This window comes from Chanodichthys erythropterus, chromosome 7 (assembly GCF_024489055.1).
Source record: "Chanodichthys erythropterus isolate Z2021 chromosome 7, ASM2448905v1, whole genome shotgun sequence".
NCBI lineage: Eukaryota > Metazoa > Chordata > Actinopteri > Cypriniformes > Xenocyprididae > Chanodichthys > Chanodichthys erythropterus.
Window position 1 is genome coordinate 44,131,663 of NC_090227.1, and position 20,842 is coordinate 44,152,504.

General features: G+C 38.1%; 1 protein-coding gene across 2 annotated transcripts in view; it reads left to right on the forward strand.

Annotated features, from left to right (window-relative positions):
* The first annotated feature begins 17,565 nt into the window (after nucleotides 1-17,565).
* fbn1 (fibrillin 1) overlaps nucleotides 17,566-20,842 on the forward strand; it is a 90,118-nt gene continuing 86,841 nt past the window's right edge. The window contains exons 1-3 of one of the 2 annotated variants that reach the window (XM_067390680.1): nucleotides 17,566-17,733; nucleotides 17,904-18,089; nucleotides 18,938-19,020. In XM_067390680.1, the coding sequence (XP_067246781.1) occupies nucleotides 17,920-18,089; nucleotides 18,938-19,020 (253 nt within the window). In that variant the 5' untranslated portion in view covers nucleotides 17,566-17,733; nucleotides 17,904-17,919. The remainder of the gene's footprint in view (nucleotides 17,734-17,903; nucleotides 18,090-18,937; nucleotides 19,021-20,842) is intronic. The other variant, XM_067390676.1, reaches the window with a different exon arrangement.

The window sequence follows — 20,842 nt, forward strand, 5'->3', positions numbered from 1 at the left end:
AAATGAGAATAGAAGCAATCAAAAGGTAACTACTGGTGACTAGTCTTAGTCTAGCACAGTACGCATAGCAAGGTTTTTTGTTTTTTAAATTGATATATATAGAATAGTAAGCATTAGTATTAATAGGTCAAGTGTTGACAAAAAAGATGCATCGTCAGCCGTTTCTTGAAAGTGGCTCAAGTTCTAGCTATGTGATCTGTGAAGTTAAAATGATCATCAATCACAACTCCAAGGTTCCTGGCTGTCCTGGATGGAGTTATGCTTGACGAATCTAGCTGAATGGAGAAGTTGTGATGAAGTGTTGGGTTGGCCGAGACCACAAGCAGTTCTGTCTTTGCATGGTTGAGTTGAAGGTGGTGGTCCTTCATCCATCATGAAATCTCTGTCCGGCAGGCTAAGATGTGAGCAGCAATAGTCAGATCATCTGGAATGAGAGGTAGAGTTGTGTCATCAGCATAGCAGTGATAGGAAAAACCATGATTCTGAATGACGGATCCTAGTAATGACATGTAGATGGAGAAGAAAAGCGGTCCAAGCACCGAGCCCTGAGGCACTCCAGTATCTAGATGATGTGACTTAGACACCTCACTCCTCCAAGACACCCTGAAGGACTTACCTGAGAGGAAGTTCCTGAGATGCCCTTCATCATGAGGGTTGACAGGAGGATCTGGTGGTTTACTGTGTCAAAAGCAGCAGACAGATTACAGCAAGATGAGTACGGATGATTTGAGAGCTGCTCTTGCCAGTCTCAGAGCTTCAATAACCAAGAGTATCAGTCTCAATAGAGTGTCTGCTTTTGAAGCCACTGGTTGTTGTAAAGGAGGTTGTTCTGAGTAAGAAAGTTAGACACTTGGTTGAACACGACTCGTTCAAGTGTCTTGGCAATGAATGGAATTGGGGATAAGATAAAGTGGACAGGTAGTAAGCTGATTGGAGAGTATGAGCTTGGAGATGCCAGCCTCTGAAAGTGGAGAGGAGAGGATATATGTGTTAGCTTGGATTGTGGAAAATTGGCCTCTGATGGTTATTGCTTTATTTATGAAGAATGTAGCAAATTGTCAGCTGTTAGGGTTGATGAAGGACGGGGAGGAGGAGGACTAAAAAAAGCATGCAATAGTCAAAGGAATTGTTAATTTTGATGTCATTTTGCAGTAAAGACATTTGCAGAGAAGGAAGAGAGGAGTGACTGATCCAAACCAAGGTCAGTGGGATATTTGGTCTGTGCCACTTCCTCTCTGCAGCCTTGAGTTTAATGTTGTTTTGTTGTAACTTTTATTATGTTAATAATTTTTGGATTACTGTGCATCACCTACGACAATGGAAAATCAAACCTGTAAAAATCAAGTTACTGTAATGTATTTGCACCAAAAAATTACAAGGATTTATGCTGATATCGTCCAAAATCACACTTTGCCAGGGGTGTTTCCAAACTTTTGGAGGGCAGTGTAATCTTGAATTTGTGTATTACTTTTTTCTTCATTCATTATTTTCTGCATTTTAACTTTTATCTATTCTTTCATTTATTTTTCATGCATGTTTATATTTATTTATTTATGTTTTTTTATTTATTATATTTTATATTTACATATTTGACAGTGGCCTAAAATGATGACTGAATAAATATTTGACTATTAGAGGGGATTCATGATGACTTAAAATGGTTTAAAATAAGACAAAACAAAATGTAAATGAGCTAAAACAGTTAAAAATCAAAATACATATATAAGATGTTTATATTTAGATGAAAAGATTATGACGAACATTTCTTTAGATACAATAATGTCACTGATGAGATCAGGAGCTCGTATTCAGAAAGTAAATGGTTGTAAATTGCTGTCATAAGGTGGCGCTCTTGTCTAAGTGCAGATTGAAGTTTGAGGAGAACAAAGCTGGCACAAATCTGAAGTCAGAAAAAATGTGAAACGTGCTGAGAGACGCTTCAGATTTCATCAGCTTAAAACTTTTGTAAAATCTGGCAAGAAACCTTCTGGAGTCAGACAGAAGAACTGCCTCCAAATCAGAATCGCAGTCGAAACTTTGATTCCTGTTGAGTGTAAGCTGATGTGAGTTTGGGTGGAGGAGCGCAGGGTGACGTCAGACAGCTGCTCGCATTCATCTCGCAGCTCACGTGAACCTCTCTCAGACGGAGGGGCTTTCCAGAATTCCTCAGTTGGAGTCGGACAGATTCTGTGCTGGACAGAAGAACAGAGACGGGGCGACTGTCAAATATCACTGTTGTGGCTGGTTGCTGGGGAATTGCTATATGGTTGCTAGGGTGTTCTGAGTGTTTTTGCAGTCAGATGACCTAGTAAAGTAAGAGCACAGTCTCACCCACCCTGACCGTGAAGCAGCAGTAACACAGAAACCCACAAACAGCTGGAACAAATAAATGCAGAGGAGTGATGAACAGGTTTCAGTGAGTATTTCACATCGAAAGAGAAACACACTGCAAAACAAGAGATTCTTAAATCAAGATGCATTTACTGGAGAAGTAATGACTGAAGATATTAAGTCTTGTTTAGTGAAAAATGCATCAGAACGAAGTGCTTGAAACAAGAATATCTGCCATTATGGTAATCAAAATAATCTTGTTTTCCCTTTGAATTAAGTTTGGCAGATGTTTGTTCTTGTTCATTTTTATCATTTTCTCAAAAAACAAGACTTAATATCTTCAGTCACTTTGCTTCTCCAGTAAATGCATCTTGATTTATGAATGTTTAGATATTTTTGCTAGAAAACAAGACAAGGAAGAAAGTCATTTTGACCGCCGGACGTTCAGTCGTTGAAAGCGTTCCGGGTCGTTTAGTACAAACACACTGGAATGATTCCCGACTCCTGACGAGATGCTCGACTTCATGTTTTTCACATCTTAAGCATTTTGATTTCTGCGGTAATGCCAAAATCACCAGATTCCAGTGTACTAAAGATGCAGAGAAGTGGCGTTATTTCCCATCATGCACTTCCTGAGGCCAGTAACGCTTTTGGAATTCATGTTTTTGATTATGAGAGCGAAAGCACCGCCTGTGAGCGACCGGCCTCTTCATAAAACATCCAAAACCTGCTCAGAAACAGTCTAATGACAGACGTTTACAAGTATGAAACTCGAGCCGCCGACACTGTGTGTGTCCATGAAATCACTACAGACACGACTGAACATGCTGGTCTGTAGATGAGAACACGCTGCTTTGTTTGTAAACACACATTAGGCTCCTTCTTGGCTGTTCTTTCAAGTTGCCATGACATCAAAATTAATAGTTCTTATTTTTTATGGAATATTGCAGTGTTTATTCTAAATGATTTATCAGTGTTTTAAATTCATGTTCCTGGTAATCCTGAATCAGAATATCTTCTCCTCCCTCTTGCAGCATCTCTGATGACGAAGGTGGGGCAACCTGTCACACACATGAGATCCACCAATAGCAAACCTCAACCATCCAATCAATTCCACACAGACAAAATCAAGCCCCGCCCTACATTTGTTCTTGTTTGAGAAGCGTTTCACTTAGATATACGGCACAATAGGGGAGAAAAGACTAGCGCAACTTCCGTTTCATGTCGACTTTAAGCTCTTATGTTTTTACAATCATCAGGTGTCGGTGATGTTGGGTTTCTTACTGTCAGTCCAACAGCATGTGACGCGTCTCCAAATGTGTCTGGAGCCAACAGTGACACACGCTTAGAAAAATGCTGCCTGCGGCTGCTGTGTGTGTGTGTTTACTGTGGCATTAATCTTTACCACTGAGGGGCTTTTGTCAGACGACAGGAAAACAAGATTCTGCAGCTGTGAACATCCGCCGTCTGTCGCCCTCTGCATCTGTCTGCCTGTCGTTGTGCTGTTGATGGATCGAACACACAGATCTGATTGGATGACATCATCTGAGGGTCGTTATTTGTCTTGGGTAATGTGTGATGGGCGAGTCAGTATGAGTCAGCGAGTGAATGACCTCAAACATCAGAGACACGTTACGCTCTGGTTCTAGAGTCGTGATCAAATGAGGAGCGCCGTCGATTCATCACCTGCTGTATGCTGATGTCAGACGCTCTAATCAGGCTGAATGACCACAATTAAACTTGTAGGCGCACAGATTTATATCAGGCTACGTCTACATTAATCTGAATGCATTTGAAAACGACCCTTTAATTTCAATACACTCTCTGTCCACACTGCACTTTTAGAAGAAAAGGTTCTATATAGAGCCTTAAAGGGTTCGTCAGGCGCTTCATTTGTAGAACCTTAAAGGGTTCGTCAGGCGCTTCATGTGTAGAACCTTAAAGGGTTCGTCAGGCGCTTCAGGCGCTTCATATGTAGAACCTTAAAGGGTTCGTCAGGCGCTTCATGTGTAGAACCTTAAAGGGTTCGTCAGGCGCTTCATGTGTAGAACCTTAAAGGGTTCATCAGGCGCTTCATGTGTAGAACCTTAAAGGTTCCGTCAGGCGCTTCATGTGTAGAACCTTAAAGGGTTCGTCAGGCGCTTCATGTGTAGAACCTTAAAGGTTCCGTCAGGCGCTTCATGTGTAGAACCTTAAAGGGTTCGTCATGCGCTTAATATGTAGTACCTTTAAGGGTTCCGTCAGGCGCTTCATGTGAAGAACCTTAAAGGGTTCGTCAGGCGCTTCATGTGTAGAACCTTAAAGGTTCCGTCAGGCGCTTCATGTGTAGAACCTTAAAGGGTTCGTCAGGCGCTTCATGTGTAGAACCTTAAAGGGTTCGTCAGGCGCTTCATGTGTAGAACCTTAAAGGGTTCATCAGGCGCTTCATGTGTAGAACCTTAAAGGGTTCCGTCAGGCGCTTCATGTGTAGAACCTTAAAGGGTTCGTCAGGCGCTTCATGTGTAGAACCTTAAAGGTTCCGTCAGGCGCTTCATGTGTAGAACCTTAAAGGGTTCGTCAGGCGCTTCATATGTAGAACCTTAAAGGGTTCGTCAGGCGCTTCATATGTAGAACCTTAAAGGATTCGTCAGGCGCTTCATGTGAAGAACCTTAAAGGATTCGTCAGGCGCTTCATGTGAAGAACCTTAAAGGGTTCGTCAGGCGCTTCATATGTAGAACCTTAAAGGGTTCGTCAGGCGCTTCATATGTAGAACCTTAAAGGGTTCGTCAGGCGCTTTGTGTGTAGAACCATAAAGGGTTCGTCAGGCTCTTCATGTGTAGAACCTTAAAGGGTTCGTCAGGCGCTTCATGTGTAGAACCTTAAAGGGTTCCATCAGGCGCTTCATGTGTAGAACCTTAAAAGGTTCTTCAGGCGCTTCATATGTAGAACCTTAAAGGGTTCGTCAGGCGCTTCATATGTAGAACCTTAAAGGGTTCGTCAGGCGCTTTGTGTGTAGAACCATAAAGGGTTCGTCAGGCTCTTCATGTGTAGAACCTTAAAGGGTTCGTCAGGCGCTTCATGTGTAGAACCTTAAAGGGTTCCATCAGGCGCTTCATGTGTAGAACCTTAAAAGGTTCTTCAGGCGCTTCATATGTAGAACCTTAAAGGGTTCGTCAGGCGCTTCATGTGTAGAACCTTAAAAGGTTCGTCAGGCGCTTCATGTGAAGAACCTTAAAGGATTCGTCAGGCGCTTCATGTGTAGAACCTTAAAGGGTTCGTCAGGCGCTTCATATGTAGAACCTTAAAGGGTTCGTCAGGCGCTTCATATGTAGAACCTTAAAGGGTTCGTCAGGCGCTTCATGTGAAGAACCTTAAAGGGTTCGTCAGGCGCTTCATGTGTAGAACCTTAAAGGGTTCGTCAGGCGCTTCATATGTAGAACCTTAAAGGGTTCGTCAGGCGCTTCATGTGAAGAACCTTAAAGGGTTCGTCAGGCGCTTCATGTGTAGAACCTTAAAGGGTTCGTCAGGCGCTTTGTGTGTAGAACCATAAAGGGTTCGTCAGGCTCTTCATGTGTAGAACCTTAAAGGGTTCGTCAGGCGCTTCATGTGAAGAACCTTAAAGGGTTCGTCAGGTGCTTCATATGTAGAACCTTAAAGGGTTCGTCAGGCGCTTCATGTGAAGAACCTTAAAGGGTTCGTCAGGCGCTTCATGTGTAGAACCTTAAAGGGTTCGTCAGGCGCTTCATGTGAAGAACCTTAAAGGGTTCGTCAGGCGCTTCATGTGAAGAACCTTAAAGGGTTCGTCAGGCGCTTCATGTGAAGAACCTTAAAGAGTTCGTCAGGTGCTTCATGTGAAGAACCTTAAAGGATTCGTCAGGCGCTTCATGTGTAGAACCTTAAAGGATTTGTCAGGCGCTTCATGTGTAGAACCTTAAAGGGTTCGTCAGGCGCTTCATGTGTAGAACCTTAAAGGGTTCGTCAGGCGCTTCATATGTAGAACCTTAAAGGGTTCGTCAGGCGCTTCATATGTAGAACCTTAAAGGGTTCGTCAGGCGCTTCATATGTAGAACCTTAAAGGGTTCGTCAGGCGCTTCATGTGAAGAACCTTAAAGGGTTCGTCAGGTGCTTCATGTGAAGAACCTTAAAGGATTCGTCAGGCGCTTCATGTGTAGAACCTTAAAGGGTTCGTCAGGCGCTTCATGTGTAGAACCTTAAAGGGTTCGTCAGGCGCTTCATGTGTAGAACCTTAAAGGGTTCGTCAGGCGCTTCATATGTAGAACCTTAAAGGGTTCGTCAGGCGCTTCATGTGTAGAACCTTAAAGGGTTCGTCAGGCGCTTCATGTGTAGAACCTTAAAGGGTTCGTCAGGCGCTTCATATGTAGAACCTTAAAGGGTTCGTCAGGCGCTTCATATGTAGAACCTTAAAGGGTTCGTCAGGCGCTTCATATGTAGAACCTTAAAGGGTTCTGTCGGGCGCTTCATGTGTAGAATCTTAAAGGATTCGTCAGGCGCTTCATGTGTAGAACCTTAAAGGGTTCGTCAGACGCTTCATGTGTAGAACCTTAAAGGGTTCGTCAGACGCTTCATATGTAGAACCTTAAAGGGTTCAGTCGGGCGCTTCATATGTAGAACCTTAAAGGGTTCTGTCGGGCGCTTCATGTGTAGAATCTTAAAGGGTTCGTCAGGCGCTTCATATGTAGAACCTTAAAGGGTTCGTCAGACGCTTCATATGTAGAACCTTAAAGGGTTCGTCAGGCGCTTCATATGTAGAACCTTAAAGGGTTCGTCAGGCGCTTCATATGTAGAACCTTAAAGGGTTCCGTCAGACGCTTCATATGTAGAACCTTAAAGGGTTCTGTCGGGCGCTTCATGTGTAGAACCTTAAAGGGTTCGTCAGGCGCTTCATATGTAGAACCTTAAAGGGTTCTGTCGGGCGCTTCATATGTAGAACCTTTTTTGATATGAGCTATGTGAGGAAGAATATTTGTGATCATCAAATCTCTTAAGGACATTTGATTGAGTTTTGGTTGATTTAACAGCATGTCTGTGTTCGGCATCACATCTGAACAGACTCGAACAAACATTACTAGCGTGTGTCAGCACACATGTGAGTGCATGTATGCATGTTTATGTGTGCGTGTGTGTTGGTCTAGCCAAGTGACCCATGTCGACCCAAAACACAAGAGTTTTCCAAACCGTAGATGGTGAAAAATGTGAAGGGAGGTCGTTAGTGTTTTCCTGTGTGTCAAAGGAGAGAAATGAACCTCAGAGGGCTGAAACATCCAAACAACAGAAGCGTGCTGGACGATCATGAACGTCTCTGTAACACCAAACAGCCTGTGATCGACCAAACACATTCTCATCTCTGTTTGTAGATATTTGCCTCTGATGCTGATGCATTCAAGTCCTCCTGAGAAGTCCTAATAATGATTTTAGGTGTACTGGTAACTGATTCTCTTTGCATTAATTCTGATCTTTATTTATTTGTCTTTGACAGGGGTGCTGCACAACACAGCAATACATCACAATTCACACAGCAGATGCTCTACATAATAATAGCTCATGTGCAACCCATGAATCCAACAGCTGGTTTAATGTACAATTCGATTGATTAAAGTCAGCTGTGTGCAACTGTGCCGTTGAACCTCACAAAGATTTAACAAGCACAATTCACCTGATCAAAGAGAGTTTTAATGAGAGAATAAAAAAGAGATACTTATATATTGAGTCTATCAGTCAGGAAAAGGTTACACAGACGATTCCAAGACTCTGGATCTGAACAGACCAACAGTGAGAGCCATAATGTCGGAGCAAAGAACTCTTGGAACGGTGGTTAAACTCCCCAGGAGCGGCCGGCCTGCCAAGGTTTCTCCAGAGGCGCAGCCTAAAATCATCCAGACCATCACAAAAGATCGTCCAAAGAACTGCAGGCTCCTCACAGCTCAGCGTTTGTGGTGCCACAATCAGAAAGAACACCAAGAAGAACACAAACGTTTGTCTATTATTTGCCAAGAAGCACCAATTTGATTCCAAGTGCTTTGGGAAGGTGTTCAGTGGAGCTGAAGCTGTTTGCTTCAAGAGCTGGAAGACTTGAATGCTGCTCAATATCAGATGATGAAGATGAAGCAAAGCTGGATGATGTGAAACACAAGAGCATGTCTGTATGAGAACGGTAGTAAACAAGCACAAAGACCAGTGTTCAATCCTGAAACTTGACTACTATTGAATTTCCTTCGGGATTAATAAAGTATTAATCGAATAGAATCAATACCCGTGATTAATGACTCACTATACACTTTTAAAATTAAAGGTGCCAAAAAAGGTTTTTACAATGAAGACATAGAGGAACCATGTTTTTGTTCCTTTTAAAAATAAATGTTTTTTATTGGCATTTATGGTTCCATGAAGAACCTTTAACATCAACGGAACCTTTTCATTCCACACAAGGTTTTTCCTTGTGGTAAAAAGTTCTTTCACTCTTAAAAATAAAGTTTCCAAAAGGGTTTTTAGCAATGATGCCATAGAGGAACCGTTTTAAGTTCCCAAAGAAAGAGTGAACAGTTTTGAAAAGAAACACTTTATTCTTGGTGAATCTTGGTGTGACAAAATTTTTAATGATCTAAATAACGCTTTTCTATGGAAGCTTGTTTCCACCACCAAATAAATATAAAAAAGGTATAACTGCGACTTTTTATAAAGTCAGAATTGTGAGATATAAAGTCAGATTTGCAAGATATAAAGACAGAATTGCAAGATATAAAGTCAGAATTGTGAGTAATGAAGTCAGAATTGTGATAAAAATTTAGAATTGCGAGATATAAAGTCAGAATTGTGAGATATAAAGTCAGAATTGTGAGATATAAAGACAGAAATGCGAGATATAGTCAGAATTGTGAGTAATGAAGTCAGAATTGTGAGGTATAAAGTCAGAATTGCGAGATATAGTCAGAATTGTGAGTAGTGAAGTCCGAATTGTGATAAAAATTTAGAATTGCGAGATATAAAGTCAGAATTGTGAGATATAAAGACAGAATTGCGAGATATAGTCAGAATTGTGAGTAATGAAGTCAGAATTGTGAGGTATAAAGTCAGAATTGCGAGATATAGTCAGAATTGTGAGTAGTGAAGTCCGAATTGTGATAAAAATTTAGAATTGCGAGATATAAAGTCAGAATTGTGAGTAATGAAGTCAGAATTGTGAGATATAAAGACAGAATTGCGAGATATAGTCAGAATTGTGAGTAATGAAGTCAGAATTGTGATAAAAATTTAGAATTGTGAGATATAAAGTCAGAATTGTGACATATAAAGTCAGGATTGCGAGATATAGTCAGAATTGTGAGTAATGAAGTCAGAATTATGATATAAAGTCAGAATTGTGATATAAAGTCAGCATTGCGAGATATAGTCAGAATTGCGAGATATAAAGTCAGAATTGTGAGATATAAAGTCAGAATTGCGAGTTATAAAGACAGAATTGCGAGATATAGTCAGAATTGTGAGATATAAAGACAGAATTGCGAGATATAAAGACAGAATTGCAAGATATAAAGACAGAATTGCGAGATATAGTCAGAATTGTGAGTAATGAAGACAGAATTGCGAGATATAGTCAGAATTGTGAGTAATGAAGACAGAATTGCGAGATATAAAGACAGAATTGTGAGATATAAAGACAGAATTGCGAGATATAAAGACAGAATTGCGAGATATAAAGTCAGAATTGCGAGATATAAAGTCAGAATTGCGAGATATAAAGACAGAATTGCAAGATATAAAGACAGAATTGCGAGATATAGTCAGAATTGTGAGTAATGAAGACAGAATTGTGAGATATAAAGTCAGAATTGTGAGATATAGTCAGAATTGTGAGATATAGTCAGAATTGTGAGATATAAAGTCAGAATTGTGAGATATAAAGACAGAATTGCGAGATATAAAGACAGAATTGCGAGATATAGTCAGAATTGTGAGATATAAAGTCAGAATTGTGAGATATAAAGACAGAATTGCGAGATATAGTCAGAATTGTGAGTAATGAAGTCAGAATTGTGAGGTATAAAGTCAGAATTGCGAGATATAAAGACAGAATTGTGTGATATAAAGTCAGAATTGCGAGATATAGTCAGAATTGTGAGATATAAAGTCAGAATTGCGAGATATAGTCAGAATTGTGAGATATAAAGTCAGAATTGTGAGATATAAAGACAGAATTGCGAGATATAGTCAGAATTGTGAGTAATGAAGTCAGAATTGTGAGGTATAAAGTCAGAATTGCGAGATATAAAGACAGAATTGTGTGATATAAAGTCAGAATTGCGAGATATAGTCAGAATTGCGAGATATAGTCAGAATTGTGAGATATAAAGACAGAATTGCGAGATATAGTCAGAATTGTGAGTAATGAAGTCAGAATTGTGAGGTATAAAGTCAGAATTGCGAGATATAAAGACAGAATTGTGTGATATAAAGTCAGAATTGCGAGATATAGTCAGAATTGTGAGATATAAAGTCAGAATTGTGAGATATAAAGACAGAATTGCGAGATATAGTCAGAATTGTGAGTAATGAAGTCAGAATTGTGAGGTATAAAGTCAGAATTGCGAGATATAAAGACAGAATTGTGTGATATAAAGACAGAATTGCGAGATATAGTCAGAATTGTGAGTAATGAAGTCAGAATTGTGAGGTATAAAGTCAGAATTGCGAGATATAAAGACAGAATTGTGTGATATAAAGTCAGAATTGCGAGATATAGTCAGAATTGCGAGATATAAAGTCAGAATTGCGAGATATAGTCAGAATTGTGAGATATAAAGTCAGAATTGTGAGATATAAAGACAGAATTGCGAGATATAGTCAGAATTGTGAGTAATGAAGTCAGAATTGTGAGGTATAAAGTCAGAATTGCGAGATATAAAGACAGAATTGTGTGATATAAAGTCAGAATTGCGAGATATAGTCAGAATTGTGAGATATAAAGTCAGAATTGTGTGATATAAAGACAGAATTGTGTGATATAAAGTCAGAATTGCGAGATATAGTCAGAATTGTGAGTAATGAAGTCAGAATTGCGAGATATAAAGTCAGAATTGCGAGATTTAAAGTCAGAATTGCGAGATATAAAGTCAGAATTGCGAGATATAGTCAGAATTGTGAGATATAAAGTCAGAATTGTGTGATATAAAGTCAGAATTGCGAGATATAGTCAGAATTGTGAGTAATGAAGTCAGAATTGCGAGATATAAAGTCAGAATTGCGAGATTTAAAGTCAGAATTGCGAGATATAGTCAGAATTGTGAGTAATGAAGTCAGAATTGTGAGTAATGAAGTCAGAATTGCGAGATATAAAGACAGAATTGCGAGATTTAAAGTCAGAATTGCGAGATATGAAGTCAGAATTGTGAGATATAAAGACAGAATTGCGAGATTTAAAGTCAGAATTGCGAGATATAAAGACAGAATTGCGAGATTTAAAGTCAGAATTGCGAGATATAAAGTCAGAATTGCGAGATATAGTCAGAGTTGCGAGATATAAAGTCAGAATTGCGAGATATAAAGACAGAATTGCGAGATATAAAGTCAGAATTGCGAGATATAGTCAGAATTGCGAGATATAAAGTCAGAATTGTGAGATATAAAGACAGAATTGCGAGATTTAAAGTCAGAATTGTGAGTAATGAAGTCAGAATTGCGAGATATAAAGACAGAATTGCGAGATTTAAAGTCAGAATTGCGAGATATAAAGACAGAATTGCGAGATTTAAAGTCAGAATTGCGAGATATAAAGTCAGAATTGCGAGATATAAAGTCAGAATTGCGAGATATAAAGACAGAATTGCGAGATTTAAAGTCAGAATTGCGAGATATAAAGTCAGAATTGCGAGATATAGTCAGAATTGCGAGATATAAAGTCAGAATTGCGAGATATAGTCAGAATTGTGAGTAATGAAGTCAGAATTGCGTGATATAAAGTCAGAACTGTGAGATATAAACTTGCAATTCTGAGAAAAAAGAAAAGTAAAAAGAAAAAAAGTATTTTTTCCTCAGAATTGGACTTTATTTCTCACAACTGTGTGTTTATATCTTGCAATTTTTATTAAAAAAAAGTCAGAATTGTGAGATAAAAAGTTGCAATTACCTATTTTGTCCCTTATTTTTATTGGTGGAAACCCGCTTCCATACTTTTCCACTTTAAAGAAACTTTTGTGCTATAAAAAGGTTCCATGGATATTCATGAAATCATTGATGCTAATAAAAAAAACTTTATTTTTAATGATGTATGAACTTTTTTGTGCAATGGAAAAGTTTAGAATTTAAAAATAAAGGTTCCAAAACACAGGGTTTTCACAGTGATGAAGAACAATTTTTGGTTCCCTAAAGTGAACAGTTCCTAAAGTAACGATTTTTCTCTAAATGCGAAGAACATTTCAATAATCTTAAGAACCTTTTTTCCATTATAAAAAACCTTTTGTACAATGGAAAGGTTCAACGGAATCCATCAATGCCAATAATGGAAACACTGAAACAAGATTACCCACTCAGAATACCTTGGCAACTGCATAGCAACACCCTGGCAACACCTGAGCATCATTTGAGCGCCGTCTGCGGTTTCAAAGGTAAAAAGCCAGTTGAAATCTTCTAATCTCTGTGTGCGGTTGTGCAGGCGGCGCTACATGAACCTGAATGCTCTGTGATATCAAAGCAATCTAGACGTGATTAATGATGATTGATTCTGTGAGATTTCAGATACTCCTCCCATATCGTTGATCGTCTGGGAGTCAGAGCGCTCGATTCCTGGAGTCCAAGACCACGGGAAATGAAAGGAGACACACTCGCTCCTGAGCCAAAGCAAATAAACAGTGTGAGAAAGTTTGAGTAAGACGCTTTCGCACAGGCACACGCACCCCCCCGTCCCTCCATCCGTCTGCGATCCACACGAGGCCGGGAACAGGAACAGGAATGGGATGCTGTTATTGGGTCACGTGCAGTGAGAGAGAGGACTGAATTCCTGAAAAGTAGGTCAGTATATTGCAGCATCTGTTTAAGCCATAGCGCCGAGCCTTAGAGAAAGTAAACACAGAAGAATGAGCAGAAACACTGTTGATCAGCCTCGAACCCCACAGCCGACAGGACCCTGAGACACGCCGACGGCCGCGGGAATCCTGCTGAACTGTGACGTTAAGATAGCTAATGCACAACACAACGAACGCCACTCACGAGCCATTTAACCCCAGTACACTGGCCATCAAAGTTTGGGAGAATTACGATTTTTTTTTAAAGAAAGTCTCTCTTCTGCTCACCTAAGCTGCATTTATTTGATCACGAATACAGTAAAAACAGTGATATATTTTTATAATTTAAAACAGCTGTTTTATTTGTCAATATATTGTAAAGTGTAATTTATATCATGTGATCAAAGCTGAATTTTCAGCATCATTACTCCAGTCTTCAGTGTCACATGATCCTTCAGAAATCATTATAATATGATGATTTGATGCTCAACAAACATTTATGATTTTTATCAATGTTGAAATCAGTTTCAGACTTCTGTGGAAGCCGTGATTCACTACCATTCAAAAGTTTGGGGTAAGTGAGACCTTAAATAGAGATTTATAGTTTTATTCAACAAGGATGCATTAAAGTGACATTTAAAATGTTACAAGAGATTGCTTTTTAAATAAATGCTGTTCTTTTGAACTTTCTATTCAAGACTGGAGTAATGATGCTGAAAATTCAGCTTTGATAACAGGAATAAATTACACTTTACTATATATTCACACAGAAAACAGCTGTTTTAACTTGTAATAATACACACTCACTGAAAATTAAAAAGCAGTGTCAAGTGCACACAACTATATTAAGTAATTTGTACAAATAACAAAGTAAATTCAAGTAAAACTGACAAAATTTCTTTAATTAAAAACAAATAATTTGAATTTGTCACTGTTACATAATATTTATATGTGCAGTGTTATATTTATAAAAGTTTATTATGTAAGGTGAAGAAGTTTATTGATTTAATTATATTAAATTAACTATTTGCTCTAAAAAATAAACAACTCAGCATAAACAACTCGTGAACCAGAAGTTGCAAACGACTGTTCTCCAGTGTTGTAACGTATTTCCAAGTGAAACGGAATATTGAATAGTGGGCGAGTTTTACTTTAGCGCTCCTCCTCTCCATCTCTCGCTCATAGCAGACTAACGGTTGCAGGGGAGTGGTTTAAGCGTTTTCAACCCAAACCGTCAAACTGACGTCATCAGAGAAGGAACGCTATTCCAGACCGGAAGTAACTTTTCAGATTTTGATTAAAGATTACCGCGACAAACATTTTTTTTCTGTGTATTAACTTGCACGGATTAATTGTTCACCACAAGATTAGTAATATGCACTAACAAAGTAAATAGGGTCAATTTTGATTTCATGCCGACTTTAAATTAACTTACATGAGTTTTTAAGTAATATGAACAAGGATGGTTTGAGTGAAACTAACAACAGTGAAAGTTTTTTTTTTGTTCTGTTTTTACTGTATTTTTGATCATGCCATGCAAGAAAAAAAATTACTAATGCATTCCCTCGATTTATAAATCATGCACGTTTTAGTAAATTGAGGGAACGAAATAGTAAATCGTGCACATAATATATGAGTATATATTTTTAAGCAGCGGACGCAGTGAAATATGCATGACATTTTTGAAAATTGCAATGTGTGTGAAAGGAAAGGTGTTGTGCGACCAACCATCAACTGGAAAGGAAGGTCGTTTCAGAGGACCAGTGAGTGATTACATACAGTATAGATTAATGAAGACATTTTTTTTTATTATAATACACTGATGAGATCGAGAATGTGTATTAAGAAAGTAAATGGGGTAGTTTTGAGTTCATGTTGACTTTAATGTTGACTTGAGTTTCTGATGATTGACACACACACACACACACTTACACAGAGCGAGTCCAGCGAGAGAAGGGTGTGGCTCGTGTTCAGATGGTCTGTTTCTCCACCCACCGTGTGCCATTGTTTCTCCATCTCAGTCTTGACTCTGTTGGGTTGATATCTCCTCATCTCTACACTCTAAACACACATATACAACTGACATGTCAAGATGCACAGCTCACTCTGAAACAAATTTTTTTTCTCAGAATTGCAAGTTTATATCTCGAAAACGCAAGTTTTGAGCTTAATAAGCTTCCATACACTGGTATTTACATGGTACTCCAATGTACATCAAAAACTGACTTGATACCAGGTCCAAAAAGTATGTTTTTGTTATTGTTGTTTTTGTTTTTTTTGTAAGTGAGACCACATGCCTCTCCAAGCCAGCGTTTTGACATGCTCATGGTTTGAATTGTGTATTGTGCAGCACGTCTGGAGGGTAAAAGTCATAAATTGTTTCCCATGAGCCCCCTCTCTCATTGTGCATTGTTCGTGTTCTCTCATTACATGAGTCAAGGTGCTGCCAGCGAGCGCGCGCCCGCGCCTAACGTGACTGGGAACGCGGACAAGAGATGATGCTGCCGCAGAAGTATGAGGCGCGCTCCCGAGCCGCGCGCCAAAGTCTGTCAGCAAGTGAAAGTTAAAAAAAACCCTTTAAAGACACATTTTTTGACTGAGTTAATTTATCACAAAACCTTCCCGGTGTTGTGGTAATTCAGGTAAGGTGCTGTAGAAGTACTATATCAGAACAGTTCACTGAATTATTACCATATATAGTATTTACAAGGTATTTCATCTAAAAGTTACAAACACATGATATGTATTTTTAGAAGTACCTTTAATGTGGTAATTATCTCCTTATTATGATTGCCTTTTGTTGTGATATTCTTCATTTGTACGTCACTTTGGATAAAAGTATGGAATTTCTACCGCATTATAAAAAAATCATGCTTTTATAAATCATAATATTAAGTTCATGTTTATTGGTCGTAATTATGACAACATAAGCAAAAATTCTTAATTACCAGTCCTAATTGTGACAAAAAGTCTAATTTCTGACTTAAAATGTCTTATGACATCGAAATCATGACATCCTAAATCGATGTTGTGAATGAAATTCGATATAAAAAGTCGGAATTATGATAATACTAAGTCAAAATTCTTACTTAAAGCCGAAATTAAATGAAAAAGTTGAAATTCTGACTTAAAAAGTCTTATGACATCGAAATCATGACATCCTAAATCGATGTTGTGACTGAAATTCGATATAAAAAGTCTAAATCCTGACTTAAAAAGTCTTAAAAAATTTAAATTAAGATGTACTAAATAGATGTTGTGACTGAAATTCGATATAAAAAGTCTGAATTATGATCATACTAAGTCAAAATTCGTACTTAAAAGTCGTAATTATGACACAAATTCAAAATTATGACTTAAAAAGTCTTAAAGAATCGAAATTAAGGCATACGAAATCGATGTTGTGACTCAAATTCGATATAAAAAGTCAGAATTATGATCATACTAAGTCAAAATTCTTACTTAAAGCCGTAATTAAATGAAAAAGTTGAAATTCTGACTTAAAAAGTCTTATGACATCAAAATCAAGATCATTGATGCTGTGACTGAAATACGATAAAAAAAAAGTCAGAATTATGATCATACTGTCAAAATTCTTACTTAAAAGTCGTAATTATGACAAATTCGAAATTCTGACTTAAGTCTTAAAAAATCGAAATTATGACTTACTAAATTGATGTTGTGACTGAAATTCAACATAAAAAGTCGGAATTATGATCATACTAAGTCAAAATTCTTACCTAAAAGTCGTAATTGTGCCACAAATTCGAAATTCTGACTTAAGAAGTCTTAAAGAAAATCGAAATTATGACATACTGAATTGATGTTGTGACTGAAATTCAATATAAAAAGTCGGAATTATGATCATACTAAGTCAAAATTCCTACTTAAAGCCGTAATTAACTGAAAAAGTCGAAATTCTGACTTAAAAAGTCTAATGACATCGAAATCATGACATACTAAATCGATGCTGTGAATAAAATTCGATTTAAAAAGTCGAAATTATGACATACCAAGTTGAAATTGTCGAAATTCTGACATAAAAAAGTAATATTCATGGCAAAAAAAAGTCGAAAATCTTACAAAATGTCATCCAGTTTTTGATCTTCCATGTAAAAGCGTCTTTAACGGCATAGATGAGACTTGTCATGCCCGCCGCGCATGTTCTCGCGAGATCAGAGGGAGCGAGTGTTTTCGGCTGCGGCTGGACGAGGTTTGAGTGGCGCAGCAGAATGAGCGCTGATGCAGTAACACACACTCATCCTGCTGCGCTTTGTGTTGCATCTCTGCGTCGCCTTCACTCTCCTTTTCTCACCCTGACAACTTTTAGCAGGCACTTTAAAGTCTTTATTTTTGCACTCTTACTGGAGGAGACTTCATCTTCATCTTCTTCATCATCTGCTGGAGGTACAGAAACTTTCTTTACCTCAGTTTTGCTTCTTTAGTTTCTCTGTTGTCGTATTCTTGTTTACTTTCCACAGACATGACTAACTCACAAACACACACACAGCTCTTCTTTTGCTCGGTAATGTGTCTTTTATCAGTTTTGTTATTAATGCGAGTTGTTGGTCGTGCAGCGGGAGCGAGCGCAGAATGAGGCGGCTGCTCGTGCTCGCGACGGGACTCTCAGCGCTCGTTTCGCTGTGTGTGTCTGCGCAGACGCTCGACGCAGGCGCAGACAAAGCTGCGCAGACGCCTGACGCGGAGCAGTCGAGAGCGAGCCGAGCGAAACGGCGAGGCGGCGGGCAAGACGTGCTGAAGGGGTAACGAGAACATTTACTCCAAACACCATAGTAAAACTGTCATTAGCAGCAGTTAACGAGTTTTAAAGGCTGTGGGAACTCTGTTAATTATGCGTTAACTAGTGTCATAATAACATTAATAACTGCTTTGGTTTCATAAACAGTGCAAGAAAGTGCTGTTTTCATAATTTTGTTGATTTTTTGTTTTGTACACATCTCAACTTCTGTGTTAAATTAAACACAATAATTACATATCATTAAAAATGATTTAGATGAAAATATCAAACTATGGGAAAAAATAAGTGCATAAACAATAAACTGAAAATACAATAAAATATACTAGCAATTGGGTTAAATGTTTGCCTAACCTGCTGGGTTAACTCAACTATTGATTAAAAATTACAGTATGGCTTGAACATTCATTTATGAACATTTATTAATAAGTTTAATGAATAATAATTAAACAATAAATTGCTTATTAATAAATGAGAAACTAGAGGCAACAATAATAATCAAAAGGTGAAGATTTATTAATAAGCAATTTATTGTTTAATTATTATTCATTAAACTTATTAATAAATGTTCATAAATGAATGTTCAAGCCATACTGTAATTTTTAATCAATAGTTGAGTTAAATAAAACTACCCAGCATGTTGGGTCAAAACTTGTTGTTTTTAACCCAGCATTTTTTTAGAGTGTGTAACTAAATAAAAAAGAAAAAAATTATGGAACTACTAAGATTTAAATGAATCATTTGATGCATAATTTTTGTTTCTGAGGCAAGTATATATAAAGTGGGATGTGTGTGACAAATAAAATTGGAATTTTCCTCAGAAAAGATTGTTGATTTGCCGAAATCTTCCCGCAGGCCGAATGTGTGTGGATCCCGTCACCATGCGTACTGCTGTCCCGGATGGAAGACCTTGACCGGAGGGAACCAGTGCATCGTCCGTAAGTCCTCATCCACTTCCTTTTTGGTGTGTAAAGTACAAGTAAACACACGCGCACTATCTGCATGACTCTACCGCGGTGGAGGGCGTGGGGGGGGTCAGTATGTTTTTGCTTTCGTCCTGTAAATGAATAGATTGGCAGCGTTCGAGATCGTTGTGTGATTTTGGCGGTCTGTCGTCTCCCAGGCGCAGTGGGTGGGGTGATGTTGTTTACATGTGAAGGTCAGGCACACTAATGGATCTTGGTCACAATGGCCCAAGTCTCTCTGACCTCCTCACTGACCGCACTTATAAGAGCGTTCCGGTAATAACCAGGATTTGGTCGCATTCCAATTACATATGCATCATTTAATCACATTAATCCGATTAAGCCGATATTTCCTGAATAAGACAGCTGGCATATGCCTCGATTGAGTGGAAGACGGTCTCATGGAAAAAGACCTGACAGCAGGACCAGACCTCAGTCTGCAGACTTTGATTTGTGGGATGGATTTGAAGACTGGACAATTCTTTTTTTTTTCATGAATGATTTATCAATGTAACTCGTGAAACTCGGATAGATAGATAGATAGATAGATAGATAGATAGATAGATAGATAGATAGATAGATAGATAGATAGATAGATAGATAGATAGATAGATAGATAGATAGATAGATAGATAGATAGATAGATAGATAGATAGATAGATAGATAGATAGATAGATAGACTTATGGATGGATGGGTGGATGGATGGATGATGGATAGATAGAAAGAGAGATAAATAGAACAATAGATAGACGGATGGACGGATAGAACAATAAATGTATAGATAGATGGATGGATGATGGATAGATAGATAGATAGATAGATAGATAGATAGATAGATAGATAGATAGATAGATAGATAGATAGATAGATAGATAGATAGATAGATAGATAGATGGATGGATGGATAGGTGGATGAATGGATGGATGATGGATGGATGATAGATGGATGGATGGATGGATGGATGGATGGATGGATGGATGGATGGATGATGGATGGATGGATGGATAGATTTATGGACGGATGAATGAATGAATAGATAGATAGATAGATAGATAGATAGATAGATAGATAGATAGATAGATAGATAGATAGATAGATAGATAGATAGATAGATAGATGGATAGGTGGATAGATGGATGGATGGATAGGTGGATGAATGGATGGATGATGGATGGATGATAGATGGATGGATGGATGGATGGATGGATGGATGGATGGATGAATAGATAGATAGATAGATAGATAGATAGATAGATAGATAGATAGATAGATAGATAGATAGATAGATAGGTGGATGAATGCATGCATGAATGAATGAATGGATAGATAGATAGATAGATAGATAGATAGATAGATAGATAGATAGATAGATAGATAGATAGATAGATAGATAGATAGATAGATAGATAGATAGGTGGATGAATGCATGCATGAATGAATGAATAGATAGATAGATAGATAGATAGATAGATAGATAGATAGATAGATAGATAGATAGATAGATAGATAGATAGATAGATAGATAGATAGATAGATAGATAGATAGGTGGATGAATGGATGGATGGATGGATGGATGGATAGATAGATAGATAGATAGATAGATAGATAGATAGATAGATAGATAGATAGATAGATAGATAGATAGATAGATTTTTGGATGGATGGATGGATGGATGGATGCATCTATGCATAGATAGATAGATAGATAGATAGATAGATAGATAGATAGATAGATAGATAGATAGATAGATAGATAGATAGATAGATAGGTTGATGAATGGACAGATAGAT